The sequence below is a fragment of the Capsella rubella genome, unplaced genomic scaffold (assembly GCF_000375325.1).
Source record: "Capsella rubella cultivar Monte Gargano unplaced genomic scaffold, Caprub1_0 scaffold_5, whole genome shotgun sequence".
In the NCBI taxonomy this organism is placed as follows: Eukaryota; Viridiplantae; Streptophyta; class Magnoliopsida; order Brassicales; family Brassicaceae; genus Capsella; species Capsella rubella.
This window is the reverse complement of record NW_006238919.1, coordinates 9,597,455-9,610,359: the sequence shown is the minus strand read 5'-3', so window position 1 is coordinate 9,610,359 and position 12,905 is coordinate 9,597,455. Positions and strand designations below refer to the sequence as shown.

Genomic DNA, 12,905 nt, shown 5'->3' with positions numbered 1-12,905 from the left:
TTCCGTAGATGGTTTTGTCCGCTAGAACCATTGTAACTATTCATACCCTAAATAGATAATTTGACATAAAAGAGTTCTCTACCCAAAAAAAAAAAAATGTTCAATGTAAATAAATATTTTAATTATTTTTAATAAATTAAAATCTGCACAAAATAGGAGTACCTCATTTCCTTAGTTTAAGGGGAGTTTTGAAGTCGAATCACATAAGATAGTGGAACGAAGTCTATATGAATCGACTAGTTGCAACATTCTCAGTCTTTGACTCTCTCTTAACTCTCACCGTCTAATTCCCAGCTAGGTTTCTTTTCTCCGGCGAATCGGAGCTCTCTCTCTCTCTCAATTCCCCTCTTTTTCGTTTCTCAGGTACTGTTTTTCTCTACCTGATGCTTCTGGGTGTGTAACGTTTTATCTCTTATTAAAATTGTTCACATTTCTGATCGTATCTGCAGCTATGGTTTCCAGGTAGCGCTTCCGCTGATTGCAACCGTTCGGCGGCAGCTATGGCTATGGGACTCACTCGTCTTGTTGCTATTGCTTTTGCTCTTCTTCTAGTTTCAATCCTTCCTCTTCATGTCTCTCTCGCTGGTGATTTTCGTTGATTGTCTCATCTTCTGTTGATTTCGATAGAATATTTTACTTTTAGTCCATCTTGGAATGATTGGTTTGTTATTTGATTCATTGGGGTCTCTTTGTCCACTCTAGATTATCACTTTGCTCTATATGATCACTGTTTGCTGACCCAACTATGCCAAGATTTCCATATTTTGTGTTTACGGTTTCCCGCTTTTTGTGTAGGTGAGATAACATCTATTGAATCTGTTCCCGACCTTCAGAAGCTGATGTACGTTGCTGTTGATGGGTATCCTTGTGTACGCCTTCTCAATCTTTCTGGAGAGATTGGCTGTTCAAGTAAGCTTCTTTTGGGTCTGTCTTAACTGATTGTTATTTAGTCGATTAGTTTCCTTAATGTTTATGTTTATAAATTACTCAGATCCTGGATTGAATAAAGTGGTAGCTCCAATCATAAAATTAAAGGACATTAAAGATTCAGATCAGCAACACACTATTTTGGTGACAGCTGATGAAATGGAAGATTTCTTTACCAGGCATGTCTCATTTGTCATTTAGAGAATTTCCATGACCTCTATTCTATTATAGTAATATCCTTTTATCTTATGGAGTAGTGTGTCTTTCCCCCCCTCGCTAAGCAGCATATACCTATGCATGACATAGGTGTAGTTCTCATTTTGGTATTTACTTAACGTCAAACAAGATTTAGCTTGTGATGTTCGCCAAATCAGCCATTTTTGAAAGTCTCTTACATTCTTAAAAAATAACGTATATATAAGGTTGCGAGTTCATTTAGACTTTACTTTAGTATTTTAGGCAAACACTTTTCGTTTTCTTCGTTTGCTCCATGAGAGTGAAACGACAGATTAGAATGATTATACCATCTTATTAACATTTTTTAATTTTGTTACACATTAGTCACTTGGTTATCAGTGCCTCAGGAATGGATTAGGTATTCAGTAGAACTCTACCTGTAATTCATTGGATTTTTTTGTCTTTTTTGCTGTAACTTCATTTGACAAATTAAAAGTGGGTATACCCGAAGCACTTTACAGTAAAATCCTGCAGTCTGGCTTACTTCTGGTATTGCTCACTAGACATGTACATCACTTAGACACTCTATTCAGATAGACATGACACAGGATCGCTCTTCTTTGTGCCCTTTCCAGGGTGTCGAGTGATGTGAGCTTTGCTAGCAAAATTGGTGGTGTTCTAGTTGAATCAGGATCTAGTTTCCAACACAAGTTAACAGGTACTACGATCTGTCAACGTGAATGGATGTTTCCTTATATACAGTATTGATTTTTTTTCTTAAGTCCCTGGAACACAGTACTTGATACTTTTATCTATATTCATGGCACCAGTTTTCCTCTCTCTTTTTTTGTAGGCTTTTCTCCTGATAAAAAGTTTCCTCAAGCGCAGTTTTCACCCTATGAAAACGTTGACTACAAATGGAATTCAGCTGTACGGTTTCATAAACTCTGTCTGAATCTTTGAAGTTACTTTTTCCTGTGAATGCGTTTTTAGTGGGTTGGAAATTTTTCTAATAGGATATAACTCAGGATGTATCACCAAATCCATTTCTGAGTTATATCCTGTTTTCTTCTGTAATTATACTTAACTCTCTGTTAACTCACAAACACCATAGATTCTTTTCATATTGTTTATTTTTGGTATATTTTTTACAAGAGGAATACATGTATCTGTCCAGATTATCACTTATAAAGGAGTTCATAAATAAGTTGCATATTTAACCACGTTAAATGATAGTTTCTCTTATTGTTTTTCAATGGAAGAAAAAATGATTATAATTCTTATGAGTAGGTGGAGGAGATAAATCTCTAGCCATTGACCATTGTTACAAACGATTATTTGCAGGCATCAAGCATAATGTGGAAAAATTATAACTTTCCTGTGTATTTATTGTCAGAAAGTGGCATATCAGCTGTGCAGGAGGTAAAACCTTCAAACTTGCATTCTTTTGCAGATTTTAAATGTTTCTATTTGTTTTGTCAGAAAAACTAAATTGATAGCCTTTTTAGATTATGAAGAAATGAACTAAAAACTTAGAGAGAGGCATTATGACTGTTTGTCACAATCTTAAGACCAGTAATGCTTGATGAAAATATGACTGTAAAATAGTGCATGAGATCTGTTTCGTTGAAATCATATGAAATGATTACTCCTCGTTTAAACTGAATTTGTCTGCAAAAAAATATCCATGGATTACCCATTTTTAATTAGGAGTACAAATTTTCTCCTGGAATGTTTGTCTCATCCAGTTGAAAGCGAGACACAGCTGCATTTGTAGATTTTAAATGCATATTTTTTGCTTTCCATAGCCTGCAATTGGACTCAACCATTGCCTTTCCATTTATCTTGTGGTGGTGGCATTTGTCGACTATGTCATTAGATAATATGTTGTTGTTCTACCAGATGAGGTTCTGTCAAGAAGCTGGCTTTATAGGTTTCTGCTGTGTTAATAGCAATCTAAATGTCTATAGTTATGTGGATAGCGTCACTTTTTTCAGGTTGTTACTGTATATTACATCCTAAAATATTTTTGCAGATCCTTTCCAAGAAGAAGATGAAGCATGAAACATACACCACTGATGTTGCTGAATTCAATATGGTTATGGAGGTATTTGAATTTAGCAATCTAGCTCACTGGAATATTATCCAGCTTTATGGATCTTCAGTTTGACTTAGATTATGACACCGCCTTCTCTTTATTTCGTATTAGACTACTAAAGCTGGAACACACAATTCGGAGGCTTGTTTGCAGGAAGGAACCTGTCTCCCATTGGGCGGATATAGGTAAAAGTTTGGAGGTTTAAGTTTCTTTTTACTGTGATTTCAAGCATATGAAAATCTTTTCAAGGATACTTTTGGTTTTTCTAATGACCTTGTTATGAAGGACAGCGTTTGGTCCTCGCTTCCACCAATCAGCGTTTCTTCTTCCAACAAGCGCAAACCAATTGTGCTAACTGTGGCCTCCATGGACTCTGCATCATTTTTCCGTGACAAAAGTTTTGGTGCAGATTCACCAATATCTGTGAGATCTCGCTGTTTTCTGCTTTTGGGTTGATCTAGAATACATTTATTTACTCTTGTTATTCCTCTTTCTTGATTCATTGCCCAATGCGTTCTCTTTCTTTCAGGGTCTGGTGGCTCTTCTGGGAGCAGTTGATGCTCTTTCTCGAGTTGATGGTTTTGATAATCTGAAAAAGCAGGTACCAGTGGAGTTATATAATTGCTTAATCTATTCAGTTTCTACCATGTGATTTTGTTATATTTCACGCGTTTTGTTGTTTGCAAGCTTTAATACCAGAGGTATATCTTGCGCTCTGCTGTATTTTGGCTCTTATAGCTTTACATGTATATCCTAAACGAATGCAGCTTGTGTTTTTGGTTCTGACTGGAGAGACGTGGGGTTACCTTGGAAGCAGGAGGTTCTTACACGAATTAGATCTGCATTCAGATGCTGTTGCAGGCCTTACTGATACTTCGATTGAAACGGTAATCTTTATAGGTTTTAATCTGAAAAAGTTGGTAGACTCAGCTAGTCATGTGCATGAAATCCTTTGTGGAAACAATTTGCATGTGATTTACTGCAGCTTATTTGTTCCTTAGTAGTGCAGAAAGCATGTTTATTGCTTAGCTAGTGTTGTGAACTGGAAGGTTGACAATTTTCTAATCTAAAGATCAAATTCAAATCGCTATTTTTTATTATCTAACAGGTGCTTGAATTAGGATCTGTTGGGAAAGGTTTAAGTGGAGGGGTGAACACCTTCTTTGCTCATAAAACTAGGGTGAGAAATTCCTGAAACTCTTACATAATTTGTTCGATAATGTGAAAACTGTCATAGGCGAATTAACCTCCACTTTTGGTGATCTGCTCTAGGTTTCTTCAGTTACAAATATGACAGTGGATGCTTTAAAGATAGCTCAGGATTCACTTGCATCAATGAAAATAAAAATTCTTTCAGCTGATAGTGCAAACCCTGGAATACCCCCATCCTCTTTGATGGCTTTCATGAAAAAGGTACAATATATATTCCAAGTAAAATAGATGGATAGACAATTCAAATGTGTATTCTGACTTTGAAAGAGAAGTAACTTTTACATATACTGATATACTTCACCTTCAGTTGATCATGAATATGACAGAAGAAGTATACTTGCTTACTGTTATGTGATTCTGAATCAGATTGCCTAAAGTGAAAAGGTATAACATCATATTCATTGTTGCAGAACCCTCAGACTTCAGCTGTTGTACTTGAAGACTTTGATACCAAATTTGTGAATAAGTTCTATCATAGTCACCTCGATGACTTGTGTAAGAAGAGTCACATCCTGTATTTCTCTTCAATTCGCTGCAAAACCCATTTTGCACTTTTTGATTGCTTTGTGGTATTCTATTGCAGCAAATATCAACTCCTCGTCTGTAGTAGCTGCTGCTTCTGTTGTGGCTCGCACACTTTACATCCTTGCAAGTGACAACAAAGATACAAGCAATTCAGCTCTGGGATCCATTCATGTCAATGCTTCTTTTGTTGAAGAGCTCCTAACCTGTCTGTTAGCTTGTGAACCAGGATTATCTTGCAACTTGGTAAAAGACTATATTTCACCAACAAACACTTGCCCAGGCAACTATGCTGGCGTCATCCTCGGAGAACCTTCCTCCAAACCCTACCTTGGTTACGTTGGTGATGTCTCTAGATTCCTGTGGAACTTTCTGGCGGATAAAACTTCTGTCCAAAAAGGAAACACAACCTCAGTTTGTTCAAAAGGAGTCTGTAGCAAAAGCGACGAAGTGTGCATTAAAGCTGAGAGCAACAAGGAGGGAGCATGTGTTGTCTCCACAACTAGGTAAACTCTGTTCGCTTAGAAATCGCATTTAGGTTTGCATGCTCAAGTTCTTTCATATGTCCTAAATTGACGCAAATCTCAAGTCTGGTAGGCATTTGGAATTATTAAATTAGCTTCAGGAGCCTCTATAGATTTGAGACTTGAGAGAGAGAGTCTATATTTGGTTTACTCTATATTTGGTTTACTGACCTTTGAAGTGAACCTATCAGCATTTGCTTTTTCCGTTGCCCTGAGATGTATCTAGCCTAACTCAATTTGTTGTCTGAACCATAACACATTAAGTTCTGGTTTTGGCAGGTATGTTCCAGCTTATTCAACCCGATTGAAGTATAATGATGGAGCTTGGACAATTCTCCCCCAGAACTCATCGGATTCTATGGGGATGGTTGATCCAGTGTGGACCGAAAGCAACTGGGACACTATAAGGGTACGTGTGTACACAGTCCAGCACTCAGCATACGACAATGCAGTCCTTGTTGCAGGTATTACAGTCACAACATTGGCTTACATCGGGATTATGGCTACAAAGTCACTCATCACAAAAGCATTGAAGCAGGACTGAGACTTGTATTTAATTCCCTCTCCTCTCAGCCCAAAAATTTACTTGTCAGTTTCAACAAGACATTTTGCCTAACCAGCAACACCAATATTGTGGTGGTAGAAACCTTTTTTCTCAACCAAGATTATTAAAAAGAAAAAGAAAGCGTCTTTATAAGCTAATTCAGTTCTTATTCCAGAACATAATGGTGTTTTCTTTTGTGTTTTGGTCCCTCATACTTCGTTATGAACAAATCCGTATAAAAACTAACAGAAACAGCAATTGAAGCTTACTTTGTAATAGATAATGGTGTTACATAGATTAAGAAGCTCTTACATAGACTAAAGTAAAAAAAGCAAATCTTAGAACCAGAAAGTGTTGAGACATCACATAGATATAATTAAGGCATAAGCATCTACAAAAAGGGTTTTTAATGGAATCACTTGGATGATCAGAATCTAACATCAACAACATTAGATAAACATGTGCTTGAACTCCCCATTTGCTAGCTTACATAGCTCATTGAAATTCTGCGGATCTGCAAAGCAAAACACAACAAGCAAATATTAAAAACAGAACAAAGATCTTCTTCTGATATAGTCTTCTTCATTGAACTAAGATTTCAATCCCCAATTGAATTATTTTATGGTTAATGATGCAAAGGAATTACCAAAACTGTTGCCAAAATTGGTCCAAGTTTCAGCACGAATGGAGTTATCACTCTCTGCGATTCCAATGACCTCAAGGTAAGTAGTAAGAGGATTAGGCGGAGACGATCCCCTAACAACGATCTGAAGATCATCAGTAGATTTCCCGACGACAGAACCAGTGTCTGAACCGATCACTTGAATCACAGTTCTGACCTTCTGACCAATGTATCGCCTCAACAGAGCTCCGTTCACAAAAGCTGAAGGACTTGAAGTATCCATCTTTCTTTAATCTACAAACCAGTCAAGAGCGATTCAATAATTTCAATTCCATATCAAAGATGGAAGGATAAAATCGAAAAATAAAAGCTACAAAATTGCGCCAAAGATCTCTGAGATTAGAGGACTTGAGAAGATTTTACCTTATTGGAGAAGATGATGAATCGTTTCGTCGAAGTTGCAAATGATCTTTAGCCCTAAATATCTCTCTTTCTCGGAGACTTGTGTGATTAAGAGTTTATGAGGAGAGTTTTGGGCGGGAAGCGAAAAGCTACAGATGGCGCCAAAAACAATGGGAAGAAGAAAAGCAAAAGGGCTTTAGCCTATTAAGTATGGGCCTAGGAACTGAACCTATTGGGCTTCATCTTGGCTCGTTGAGTTTCACAGAGACCACAAATTTTAATCTATATTAACATTTTTAAAATACCTTTTGTGTTCTACCCTTTTATTTTGTAATATTTGGATAATTAAATCTTTGCCATTTGATTAAATAACAAAAGTTTAGAAAAATTTTTGTAATTAACTCATAATAAAATTATAAAATTGGAAATCAGTATTTTTTACATTTAACAAAATTTCCTAAAATATCTCGCTAACAAACTGAAAATTCTTAAATATCTTTAAATGATCTTATTTGTTTTCAAATTTATATTTTTACATATAACATATGTATAATAAAAATACAAATTTTTGTTCGCATATGTTGCAATATGAATTTTTGAAAACGGACGTATATTAATCGATACATAAAATGTATGTATTAAAGTATTATTGGTAATTGTGTAGTACGGGTCATGTGATGGAACAAGTTATAAATTACATAATTATGATTATAGATGTTTTTACGTCTATATTAACATTTTTGAAGTACCTTTTGTGTTCTACCCTTTTATTTTGTAATATTTGGATAATTAAACCTTTGCCATTTGATTAAATAACAAAAGTTTAGAAAAAATTTTGTAATTAATTCATAATAAAATTATAAAATTGGAAATCAGTATTTTTTACATTTAACAAAATTTCCTAAAATATCTCCCTAACAAACTGAAAATTCTTAAATATCTTTAAATGATCTTATTTGTTTTGAAATTTATATTTTTACATATAACATATGTATAATAAAAATACAAATTTTTGTTCGCATATGTTGCAATATGAATTTTTGAAAACGGACGTATATTAATCGATACATAAAATGTATGTATTAAAGTATTATTGGTAATTGTGTAGTACGGGTCATGTGATGGAACAAGTTATAAATTACATAATTATGATTATAGATGTTTTTACGGGTTGTATATTATAGTATAACTCACAAAATCTTTTAATATGAGATTATACTTCTTCAACGAAAATGTTATGTCAACATCATTTCATTATTTTAAATATTATACTTATTTAATTAAGTTGATCAAATTACGATTATAGAAATGATAAATTATCATACAATATTTTACGGTTAAATCATAAAATTAACAATTAAAATATAGTAGTACACTTTTATATACGAAACAAAATTAATAAAAAATATATTTTACAATATCGTCCCGCGGTGTACCGCGGATTAAAATCTAGTTTGTTTTATTTTCAATACGCATTAGTGGATTACCCCTTTCAACATAGTTTTATAATCATTTCAAAACGTTATTTGATTATAAATTAATATATAGTTGCATTATTTAATTTGAAATTACATAGCACAAAAGAGTAAAAATATAATTATGGATAAATTATGTTTTCTTAGTTTTTTGTAAGGAAGAAAAGTTACATATTAAAGAGGATTAATATTGTAGTGAAGAAATCATTTATTCTCTTTCAATTTCTTGGTTATAGCAAAAGCTGCTCCAGCGACTGCCACGATCACCGCTGATATTATGATCGTCTTTTTTAGCGTTTGTGTCGCGCCTCTCTTTGCCTTTGCGTTTTCCCTCTTTTCCACGATTTTTTGTACCTTTAACCCCATTTTTTAGCCCATAGTTAAGAAATATAAAAAAATACATATTCACGTATAAATTTGTGTACAAGAAAAAGCGATAAAAGTTTTTACTTGAGAGACTCAACATTTTAAATTGTATCAATAAGGATATCACAAATCTTGTCATGTATGTGTAATTGACTATATATTAAGATTCTATGAAAAGAATAATACCTTTTCAGCAGCGATCTCTGAAGAAACAGGATCTACCTCGAAACTCGTGTTTTGGCCAGGATTTAGTTCAGCTTCTGCATCACCTTCTGGAAATGTTGTTGTATCCGTTGCCATTTTTTCACACTTCAAGCTTTTTAAAAAAAATTTGGTTTGTTTTCTTTACAACAAAAATAATGTTTTAGTGTTCAAAACGAAAACGAAGATAGCTTGAAAAATGAGGCAAGTAAGTTTGGAATTTGTGGCTAAGCCTTGTGCCTCTAAAAATAGTTTGGGGTTTGTTTTTGTATTGCTATGGTTCGTTCTTTCAGCCAATTCAATAAGCTTTTTTTAGCTTATCTTCTTCAAATTATATTTTCCGCAGTATTTGCTGACGCCACTAAAATAAAAATAGTATATTAACTTTTGATCATCAGTTCACCTAATCATATTCATGAATCTAAATTCCTACTTTTAACATCAAAATGTTCAATATCTTTTTCTAAGATATTGGATGGTTGAATTAAACTTATATTTTTTGAACAATAATCGTATATGACATATCAACCAACATGTTTTTTCTTTTTCTTTCAAGATGATTAGTTTTGGAATGTACTCTACTCTAGTCATTGTAGATGTTTACAGAAGACCTATGAGGAGAATATGAAGTAAATTTATTTTGACTATCTTTTTTTTACAGAGACGGTCTATGCCTCTGACAAAAGAGAGTTTTGACTGTCAAACATGGAATCAAAAGGAAGAAACTGATCCTTCCAAAAGAATAGTTTTCATATGTTGAATCAGTCCATCCATTTGCTCTCTCGAATGCAACGGCGAAGGATACACAAACGCACAGTCTAATTTTCCGTCTCTAAGCGCGTCGAAAACCGCAACAGATGGTCCAACCCCGTGGATAGACGCACACCCTATGTAGTCTTGCACCCCAAGAGAAGCCAATTCAGGTTCTGGAGACTCGTCGATGACAGGATCTTCGAATATGGAGATGAAAGCGGTTCTAAGAGACGAGGATGGCGTGAGATTAGGATTCTCTATGGCCTTGCACATTAAGAAATTGAGATCAGACATATCCGTGAAGTGCTTGTTCGAATTCTTTGCGGATGTGAATGAGTCGTAGCATCTCTTGGCTAGGTCCCATAGCGTTTCTTCTCCGGTTATGTCGTGTGTGTGAAGAATCCCTGCATGGTAGAAACCTGATAACAAAAACATGAAATAGGAATCATTAGATCAATACAACAACATCCAAATCAAACTGTATTGTCCCTTGTTTGCATAACGAGTAACATGTCTAGCAAAAGCTAAGAAAACTGTGATTGCCTATCTGAGTTTCAAAGCTTAGTGAACCCGCAATATTGAACCGTATAATCATTAGCTCACGGAAAATATGTTGCAACCATGAGAGAGATAGCATCACTCATTATTGGAATCCAAAATTTTCATATACTTACCAAAGTCATTTGAAGTAAGAGGAGGATCAAGAATGGAACGACAGTCCGAAAGAGTCACGACGGCATACTTCTCTCCTTGGTATGGTGGTAGTTTCTTCGAGGAATACGCAGCTATAAGCCCCGATGACGCTAATGCCGCCCATAGCTTTATCCCTCTTGCCTTGCATCCCTACATTTCGAAACAAAATTTTCAGAAACAATCTAAGGCTATAGCACAATCCAAGATCTTTTATTAGTCCTTTTGTGTTACAAATCAAATGTATGCATATGTAGTAGTTCTGATGACACACGAGTGATTGTCTTAAGTATCCATTCATATCAAATATTACATTGTCATATAAATTACTAACCAACATAATGTAATAAAATTAAATAAATTCCTCCAGTGATATTATTCTTATATAATACACAAGAATGGAGACAAATATAATAAATTTTAATTTTTTACACTAATATTAGTTATAACACGCAATAATAATAGCAATTAGCACATAATTCGGAAATAATAAAAACAGAGTGGTGAGAGGAGTCAGTCACTTACAGCCACAAGTTTGAGAGTCTGATCTCTTTCCAGTCTCAGCCTCACCACTTGAGATCTCCGGTTCGAATCGTCGGCGTCCACGAAATTCAAATTCGAGAACCGAAACGCGTTCAGCGAGTAACCAAGCACGTCGATCCCACGCGCCCAGAACGGTTTATTCCCTTTCCCACTCGGGATCAGCTCCTCTATCGCCTTACCCAACCCCTCCTCCGCCGCCACTGGACCGTTTCCGCAACCATCGGCCGCCGTCTCTTTCATAAACTCTCTCAGGAGCGTAACAGCAGCAGTTCGATCGCACGCCCCCGTGTTTAACCGAAATGTGAGTACCCGTTGCTCTCCGTCGTCGGTCAGATTGTAGAGGCTGACGATGAACACGGCGGACTCGGAGTTGATCCAACTGTGTGGATCGATCCACGTGTTTTTGTTAAGCTCGTGTTCTAGGATGATCCTGTGTGGATCAGCGCGTGGATCGTCGCTGTCTCGGATGATCTGAGCCGTGGATTGGGAATCGAAGGGATGGATTACGACGCGGGAATCGTCGGCGACGAAGAAGGAGAAGGAGTTGGCGGATGCGTCGTAACGGAGGGTGGAACGGAGGGTAGGATGGTAAATCTGGAGTTTGTCGAGGGTGTTTTGAAGATTTTGGAGTTTTGGTGTTCGGGAAAGTAAGAGAGCTATGACGGCGATGCCTGTGCCGCCATCAATCGCTCTGCACCAGCTGTATTCGGTTCCTCCGACGGGTCGGGTCATGGACTTGGGTACCCGATTAGACTCACTCATTATTATCTAGAAGAAAGAATGATAGAGAGAAGAGAGATTGCTTTACACTTTTGGGGTTTTTAAGATTTTTGTTGGCTAATATGGGAAGAAAGATACGGTGACGTAACCTTTTTACCTGATTCCGGTTTAGTGTTTTTTCCTGGTTTACTTGATCAATTAGAAGATTTGGTTTTGTAATTAGGATTCACATTTTGGTCTTGTCTTGGTCACATTACCAGTCTTATTTACTTATTTAGTGTTAAAGGTAAGTTTCATAAATTGTGGCTAACTGCGACATTTCCACGTCACTGTATCTTCCTTGTTAATTGGACTTTTATATCCCTACTATAGTAAAAGAGAAGTACAAAAGCTTCTTGTGTCGGGTTTTTTAAAAAAATTAACCCGAAATTTTTCAATTGTATCTTACTAAAAATTTAAAGATATTAAATACCAGTTTCCATATATATTATTTCGAAATCTACCAAATTAATCCATCAATATTGGTTTTGGAAAGTACATTAATCTTAATTTGTTTAAGGAAAATACATTAATGTATGATTTTGTATATTGGTTTAACAAATTAACCTAAAAATCAGAAATATAAAATAATTATCAAATTATCCATAATATTTTAAAACAAAATCTTCCTTAAATATCTTATATTAATATATAGATGTATAGTTTTCTCCTATATTAACTATGATTTTCACACCAATTACGGGATAATTTATTTTCAACCATCTTTAATATATTTATTTGGCAATAGTTTCGAATTTCTGGCTTGATTATAAAGCTAATATTTTCTTCAACGCTAACCTAACTCTAAGAAAATATTATCTATATAAATAAGTTTCTGCTACCAGAAAATTGTAACATAAACACAGATTTTACATTTTAACACGATAAGAAATAAGAAATCATTGGCCTTTATTTGTTTATTCTAGAGATTTGCAACTTTACAAAACTTCATGAAAGGTCCAAGTTAAAATCATGTATTTATGATTATGCGGTGTACCGCGGGTTAATCCCTAAATTTTAAAAATGATTCATAGTATAATATTTATACATGTATATATGTCACATATTGTTCTAAAATTAACAATCCAAC

General features: G+C 35.1%; 4 protein-coding genes across 4 annotated transcripts; 1 reads left to right on the top strand and 3 right to left on the bottom strand.

The window, feature by feature from the left end:
* Nucleotides 1-191: 191 nt before the first annotated feature.
* On the top strand, nucleotides 192-6,181 carry LOC17885162 (nicastrin). The gene is made up of 17 exons (XM_006290624.2): nucleotides 192-363; nucleotides 450-585; nucleotides 796-909; nucleotides 992-1,106; nucleotides 1,740-1,822; nucleotides 1,958-2,034; nucleotides 2,449-2,526; nucleotides 3,140-3,211; nucleotides 3,314-3,387; nucleotides 3,493-3,625; nucleotides 3,732-3,803; nucleotides 3,970-4,089; nucleotides 4,311-4,382; nucleotides 4,475-4,615; nucleotides 4,825-4,909; nucleotides 4,998-5,442; nucleotides 5,740-6,181. The coding sequence occupies exons 2-17, from the start codon at nucleotides 501-503 to the stop codon at nucleotides 6,002-6,004; spliced, it is 2,031 nt and encodes a 676-aa protein (XP_006290686.1). The 5' UTR covers nucleotides 192-363; nucleotides 450-500; the 3' UTR covers nucleotides 6,005-6,181.
* Nucleotides 6,182-6,247: 66 nt separating this feature from the next.
* On the bottom strand, nucleotides 6,248-7,119 carry LOC17886471 (replication protein A 14 kDa subunit A). Its single transcript, XM_006292026.2, has 3 exons — nucleotides 7,050-7,119; nucleotides 6,651-6,920; nucleotides 6,248-6,518 (listed from the first exon to the last, which is right to left on the bottom strand). Exons 2-3 carry the CDS (start codon nucleotides 6,907-6,909, stop codon nucleotides 6,454-6,456), a joined length of 324 nt encoding a protein of 107 aa, XP_006292088.1. The 5' UTR covers nucleotides 6,910-6,920; nucleotides 7,050-7,119; the 3' UTR covers nucleotides 6,248-6,453.
* A 1,489-nt stretch (nucleotides 7,120-8,608) lies between these two features.
* LOC17887304 lies at nucleotides 8,609-9,209 on the bottom strand. The gene is made up of 2 exons (XM_006293063.2): nucleotides 9,056-9,209; nucleotides 8,609-8,857 (listed from the first exon to the last, which is right to left on the bottom strand). Exons 1-2 carry the CDS (start codon nucleotides 9,167-9,169, stop codon nucleotides 8,708-8,710), a joined length of 264 nt encoding a protein of 87 aa, XP_006293125.1. The 5' UTR covers nucleotides 9,170-9,209; the 3' UTR covers nucleotides 8,609-8,707.
* Nucleotides 9,210-9,684: 475 nt separating this feature from the next.
* On the bottom strand, nucleotides 9,685-12,050 carry LOC17886167. The gene is made up of 3 exons (XM_006290999.2): nucleotides 11,039-12,050; nucleotides 10,498-10,666; nucleotides 9,685-10,242 (listed from the first exon to the last, which is right to left on the bottom strand). Exons 1-3 carry the CDS (start codon nucleotides 11,816-11,818, stop codon nucleotides 9,782-9,784), a joined length of 1,410 nt encoding a protein of 469 aa, XP_006291061.1. The 5' UTR covers nucleotides 11,819-12,050; the 3' UTR covers nucleotides 9,685-9,781.
* Between the last annotated feature and the right edge of the window lie 855 nt (nucleotides 12,051-12,905).